The sequence below is a fragment of the Saccopteryx leptura genome, chromosome 1 (assembly GCF_036850995.1).
Source record: "Saccopteryx leptura isolate mSacLep1 chromosome 1, mSacLep1_pri_phased_curated, whole genome shotgun sequence".
Taxonomy (NCBI): domain Eukaryota; kingdom Metazoa; phylum Chordata; class Mammalia; order Chiroptera; family Emballonuridae; genus Saccopteryx; species Saccopteryx leptura.
Genome location: NC_089503.1, coordinates 54,120,014 through 54,126,981, shown reverse-complemented (window position 1 = coordinate 54,126,981; position 6,968 = coordinate 54,120,014). Strand labels below are relative to the sequence as shown.

General features: G+C 49.8%; 1 protein-coding gene across 1 annotated transcript; it reads left to right on the top strand.

Annotated features, from left to right (window-relative positions):
* Nucleotides 1-136: 136 nt before the first annotated feature.
* CNGA4 (cyclic nucleotide gated channel subunit alpha 4) lies at nt 137-6,310 on the top strand. The gene is made up of 6 exons (XM_066360603.1): nt 137-286; nt 419-520; nt 698-804; nt 1,127-1,772; nt 3,480-3,829; nt 5,484-6,310. The coding sequence occupies exons 1-6, from the start codon at nt 225-227 to the stop codon at nt 5,942-5,944; spliced, it is 1,728 nt and encodes a 575-aa protein (XP_066216700.1). The 5' UTR covers nt 137-224; the 3' UTR covers nt 5,945-6,310.
* Nucleotides 6,311-6,968: the final 658 nt, after the last annotated feature.

The window sequence follows — 6,968 nt, the reverse complement described above, 5'->3', positions numbered from 1 at the left end:
ACCTAGGTCCTGGGAGACAGGGCGGGGCGCTGGAGCCACACTGCCTCTTCCCCTTCAGTAGAGCTGGCCCTAGTTGTGTTGCTAAGATCTTCAGAAGCCAAAAACAGAGGAGTCACAGCTAGAGACTAAGGGCGGCCTCTCCCAGGCAATAGCTCCCACCTCTCGAAGCCGCCTACCAGCAGAGGCCCTGGATATCTCACACCCAGGCACCAGGCCACAGAACCATGAGCCAGGACAGCAAAGTGAAGACAACAGAGTCCAGCCCGCCTGCCCCACCCAAGGACAGGTGAGAGATCCTGGTCTCCTGTGTCAGACCTGTCTGCCTCACTAGATGGAGCCTGATTTCTCTTGGTGCCTCCCATCACACCTCAACATTGAATGATAAATAAATGAAACACGATTTCTCCTTTGCCCACAGGAAGAGGCTACCTGTCCTGGACCCATCTGGGGATTACTACTACTGGTGGCTGAACACAATGCTCTTCCCAGTAATGTATAATCTCATCATCATCGTGTGCAGGTCTGGCAAGATCCTAAGGGAAGGGCTTTAGCAGAGACAAGGGCTAAAGGGGGGTAAGGCCTGGGGGAGCAGTGGGGTCTAAGCAAGGGCGCAGTGGGGAGTGCTCAGTGGCTTGGGGAGACTGCCTCACACACAGAGGCTGCCTCTGAGTCAATCCTTTCTGTCTCTGCCACACAGAGCCTGCTTTCCTGACTTGCAGCATGGTTATCTGGTGGCCTGGTTAGTGCTCGACTACACCAGTGACCTGCTGTATGTACTGGACATCCTGGTACACTTCCACACAGGTCAGTGAGTCCCAGAACTGACCTTTTGTTCCAAGTTCCCTTCCTAAAGAGAGTATCTTATTACCGAGAAAGTGACCCGCTCCCGGACAAAACTTTCACGTGCCTCTATGCTTGACAACCTTCCTTACACATACCAGAAACCCTGGAGCAGCATTATACTTGTCCCCATGCTCTCCTCATGACTGCCTCCCTGCCCTGCCCTGCCCTGCCCTGGCCAGCAGACACTTACCCTTATTACTGGAGCAGGCAGGCCTTGACTCTGCCCTACACCTGATCCTGTCTCACACCTGACCCCACCCCTTCCTTTTCTTCCTCTCACCAGGATTCTTGGAACAGGGCATCCTGGTGGTAGACAAGGGTAGAATTGCAGGTCGCTATGTTCGCACATGGACCTTTTGCTTAGACCTGGCTTCCCTGGTACCCACCGACATTGCTTACATGCGGCTAGGCCCGCACACACCCACGCTAAGGCTGAACCGCTTTCTGCGTGTGCCCCGCCTCTTTGAAGCCTTTGACCGCACAGAGACCCGCACAGCTTACCCCAACGCCTTTCGCATTGCCAAGCTGATGCTCTACATTTTTGTGGTCATCCACTGGAACAGCTGCCTCTACTTTGCCCTGTCCCAATACCTGGGCTTCGGGCGGGATGCCTGGGTGTACCCAGACCCCTCACAACCTGGCTTTGAGCGCCTGCGGCGCCAGTACCTCTACAGCTTTTACTTCTCCACGCTGATACTGACCACGGTGGGCGATACGCCGCTACCAGCACGGGAGGAGGAGTACCTCTTCATGGTGGGCGACTTTCTGCTGGCTGTCATGGGTTTTGCCACCATTATGGGTAGCATGAGCTCTGTCATCTACAACATGAACACTGCAGATGCGGCTTTCTTCCCTGACCACGCGCTGGTGAAGAAGTACATGAAGCTGCAGCACGTCAATCCCCAGCTCCAGCGGCGAGTTATTGACTGGTGAGGGCTGGGGAACCAGACCAAGACAGGGAAAGGTGTATTGGATAGACTCTAAAGCAGTGGCTGTGTTCTTGTTGCCTGGTGGGCCAGGAAGGCAATCAAAACATGGCATTCATTGGTGGGAGTGGGGGGAAGTTCACTGGATAAGGCTTGGGAAATGATGTCACCCACTAATCGGATCTGGACTTAGGGGAGAGGTTGGGTTAGACTGTGCAGGGGTCCCCAAACTCTTTACACAGGGGCCAGTTCACTGTCCCTCAGACCATTGGAGGGCCACCACATACAGTGCTCCTCTCACTGACCACCAATGAAAGAGGTGACCCTTCCAGAAGTACGTTGGGGGGCAGGTAAATGGCCTCAGGGGGCCATAGTTTGGGAATGCCTGGGAGACTGATAAGGAGAGAAACTCCTGCACAGGGAAAGATAACCTAGAGCACTGGTAGTCAACCTGGTCCCTACTGCCCACTAGTGGGCGTTTCAGCTTTCATGGTGGGCGGTAGCAGAGCAACCAAAGTACAAATAAAAAGATAGATTTAACTATAGTAAGTTGTTTTATAAAGATTTATTCTGCCAAACTTAGTGAAAATCTGACATAAAGTACTTGGTAAATAATAATTATTATATGCTTTAACTTACTGTAACTCTGCTTTATAAATTTTATAAAGTAAAGCTACTTCCCTACTTTATAAATCACCATTACTGTGGAACCGGTGGGTGGTTAGAAAATTTTACTACTAAAAGAGATACAAAAGTGGGCAGTCGGTATAGAAAGATTGACCACCCCTGACCTAGATGATGGGAACTGCCACTGCCGGGTAGGGCTCAGAAGGCCCTGGAAGGCAGAAGAGAGAAGAGCAATTCCCCCAGGGAATAGCCAAAAATATAATGGTTGACTATCTCATGGTAGTTCACACAGTGGGCTGAACAAAAGGAAGTGTCACCAACTAGAACAGAAGTCTTTAGAGAAAATGGGGCTTCCCTAACCAGATGGTGGCACAGTGGATAGAGCATTGGACTGGGATGCAGAGGACCCAGGTTCAAAACCCCGAGGTCACCAGCTTGAGCGCAGGCTCACCAGCTTGAGCACGGGGTCGCTGGCTTGAGCGTGGAATCATAAACATGACCCCATGGTCACTGGCTTGAAGCTCAAGTTTGCTGACTTGAGCCCAAGGTTGCTGGCTTGAGCAAGGGGTCACTCACTCTGCTGTAGCCCCCCCAGTCAAGGCACATGTGAGAAAGCAATCAATGAACAACTAAGAGACTGCAACAAAGAATTAATGCTTCTCATCTCTTTCCCTTCCTTTCTGTCTGTCCCTATCTGTTCCTCTCTCTGACTCTGTCTCTGTCACACACACACAAAAAAAGAAAGAAAATGAAGTTTGGTGATTGAAGTGGATATCAGATGGTACAAGATATCACTGATTGGTGGATAGGGTAAGAACTGACAGGAGATAAAAGGTGTCTTATTCATTGTCTGCTGGTGGAGGTCGTCAGGCCCCAGGTAAGGGAAAAAAGGTCAAAACATATCTGTGACCAAAGGAAACTGTGGACTGAGATATTCATCAGCCTACTGTCAAGTATTCCCATGACCCCATCAGATCTCAGTGTAGTTGGGCTCTTGGCTGAAGCTGAACTGAACCCTGAAAGAAGGGATGGAGGGAGGCACATAGGAAGCTGGTGAGGAACTGGTTCTGCTCTTGTCTCCAGGTACCAGCACCTGCAGATCAACAAGAAGATGACCAACGAAATAGCCATCTTACAGCACTTACCAGAGCGGTTGCGGGCAGAAGTGGCTGTGTCTGTACACCTGTCTACACTGAGCCGGGTGCAGATCTTCCAGAACTGTGAGGCCAGCCTGCTGGAGGAGCTGGTGCTGAAGCTGCAGCCCCAGACCTACTCACCAGGAGAATACGTCTGCCGCAAGGGGGACGTTGGCCGAGAGATGTACATCATCCGCGAGGGCCAACTGGCTGTGGTGGCAGATGATGGTGTCACACAATATGCTGTGCTTGGTGCAGGGCTCTACTTTGGGGAGATCAGCATCATCAACATCAAAGGTGGGCACCCCAGCACTTGTTCCGAGAGAGGGCTAGAAGAGGGGGAGGGAGACAGCAGAAACCAGTACTGAGACAAGGTGATACTTCAGAGCCTACAGATTAAGAAGATGTAGCCTTTGCCTGAATCACTAGAGGGCTCAGGACAGAAGCAGGACATATAGTGTCTGTTTCCTAAGAAGAAGCTGAGCCAACATAATTGAGTAGGTGGGTCCTTGGAAGAGAGAGTAGACCTGCTCTGTGGATGTTGACCTAAGACACCAACAAACCAGGAGGAAGTGGCAGAGATGATGATAATAACAATAACAATAATACATATTGTCTGTTCACTATATGCCTGTTTAAAGTACTTCAAATGTACCAACTCATTAAATTCTCACAGCAACTTGAATGTAGGTACTATTGTATGCATTTTAAAGGTAAGGAAGTTGAAACCCAAAGCGGTTTAGAAGCTTGTCCAAGATTACATAGGTAGTAAATATACACACTTGGGGTCAGTACAAGGAAGGGAACCACTTTCTCACAGCCAATGGAAAGGAAAAAATTTCCATTTATTGAACATCAACTCCAGTTGGGGCCAGATACTGTACGTTGGTTCATTTATCCCTCTTATCAGCCTGTGCAGGAGGAGCTGTTATACCTAATCACAGGTAGGCACTGAGGCCACAGGAGGTGGGAGACCTGGAAAGGGCATGAGTGCCCCATGACTGACAGGCTAGATGCGATCTCAGCCTGGGGGTCTCATTCTTACTCCAAGGGCCCCCTCAAGCTTGCATTCTGGACTCAGTCTACCTGACTTTGGGCAAGTTGTGTCCCTTTTCTAGGCCTCGTCTATCTAATAGGAATGATATTAAAAATCCAAAAAGGAATTTGTGAGGATTAAATGAGCTATATCAGTGAGGCAACCAGAGTAGTGCCTGGCAGGTAGCAAGTGCTCAACAAACGGTAGCTCCCTTAACTCTTCTAAGGTCCTTCTAGCTGTGAGACTTTGCAGCATTCAACCTAACCTACCCTTCCCCCCCCCCACCCTCCCCCCACCAATATCTTTCTAAATACCAATGATGCCATGCAGCTCCCCTGCTAGGATATTTCAGTAGTTTCCCACTGCCCTAAGCATAAGGTCTGAACTCTTGCCATGGTTTATGAGATCTGGCTGTTCCCTCCTCTTTCCCCTGTCCTCACACCCCGCACTTCAGCCACTCAGACTGCTTCCTGTTTTCTGCTTGAACCTAACTCTAACCTCCATCTTTTTGTTGATGTTCCTCCCTCTGCATAGCTGCTCCAACCTCACCCTCCCTAGTTACCTCCTCTTCAGTCAGGCATCACTTCCTCCAGGCTTCCCTGAGTTCTCCACCTTACAATTAGGGGCTCTTCGCCCGCAGAACCAGATGCATATGTACACACTGCTCCAGCTATACCATTATGTAACTATCCAATTAAATATCTGTCTCCTTTAGACTGTGACTTCTTGGAGGTAGGTCACTAATGCCCTCCAAGCACAGAGATTAGTCCTCAGTAAATAACTGAATAAAAGAATTACTGAAGCAAAAAGACTCAGAAGCACAAATATGGGAGGTGGGGTCCTTGTTCAGATGTGAAATGCCACCCTCACATCCCCAGCTGACTATCTTCTCATCTGTCTGCCCATGTGCCACAGGGAATATGTCTGGAAACCACCGCACAGCCAACATCAAAAGTCTAGGTTATTCGGACCTGTTTTGCCTGAGCAAAGAAGACCTGCGGGAAGTGCTGAGTGAGTATCCACAGGCCCAGGCCATCATGGAGCAAAAGGGTCGTGAGATCCTGCTCAAAATGAACAAGCTGGACGTAAATGCTGAGGCAGCTGAGATCGCCCTACAGGAGGCCACAGAGTCCCGGCTGCGAGGCCTCGACCAACAACTCGACCAACTGCAGACCAAGTTCGCTCGCCTCCTGGCTGAGCTGGAGTCCAGCGCACTCAAGATCGCTTATCGCATTGAGCGGCTGGAGTGGCACACTCGAGAGTGGCCGATGCCTGCGGAATTGACCGAGGCTGATGATGAAGGCGAGCCTGGCGAGGGACCCTCCAAGGATGAGGAGGGAGGGGCCGGCCAGGAGGGATGCCCAGACCCAGAGTGACCCTATTCCTATCCCAAGGACCCCCACCTCCAAGTGAATCCAAAGTTCTAGGAAATCCTGCCAGCAGAAACTCTGCCGCTTGTCTGCTAGGTTACAGAGATGGGAGTCAATTGGGTCCGCAGATGCCCGACTGGAGAGGTAGGCGTACAGCATACATTCATCCCCTACTCACCAACATATCCCGACTCACACACACATGCACACTCCAGTTGCACATGCATACACTGGCCCCAAGACTGTGCATCCCATATAAAATGCTCTGGTTGGCCTGACCTGTGGTGGCACAGTGGATAAAGCGTCGACCTGGAAATGCTGAGGTCGCCAGTTCGAAACCCTGGGCTTGCCTGGTCAAGGCACATATGGGAGTTGATGCTTCCAGCTCCTCCCCCCTGTCTCTCTCTCTCTGTCCCTCTCTCTCTCCTCTCTTAAATGAATAAATAAAAAATAAAAAATAAAATAAAATGCTCTGGAAATTTTATTCTCAAAGCACACATGCTTTCTCACAAACATGGCTATGTTTTATACCCATATGATAATATATACACACTCAGTCATGTATCTCATGAACACACATTGACTGACAAACATAAACCAACTGACACACAGATACTCTCCACAGGTGTGCACACACTTGTAGATACACAAAAGCATTCCAGAGCCCTCTTGTTTCAAGATATCCTTTAAATGCCCCCAATATGGAGTCACAAATGTACCCTGCAAGTTACACTTCAATAAAGTATTTGCCTCCTCACTAAGCATTTATGGGATTGATGGAAAAAGGCTATTGGGCCAGATGACTTCTCTCTAAATTCTGAGTCACAAGGCTGAAGGCATGGCTGTGTAGTAGCTGGTAGGTTGGATTCGAAGGGGCTGGGGTAGCTGATGAATCAGGAATCAGTACTGAGGCAAGGCGAGGCAGGCTTATATACCACACTGCTGTAGAGTGTGTATGCTTTCGTACTTATAGTCACATGCACACACTGACCTCTGCAGCTCATAGCAGAGCATGTAGCCCCAACCTTGT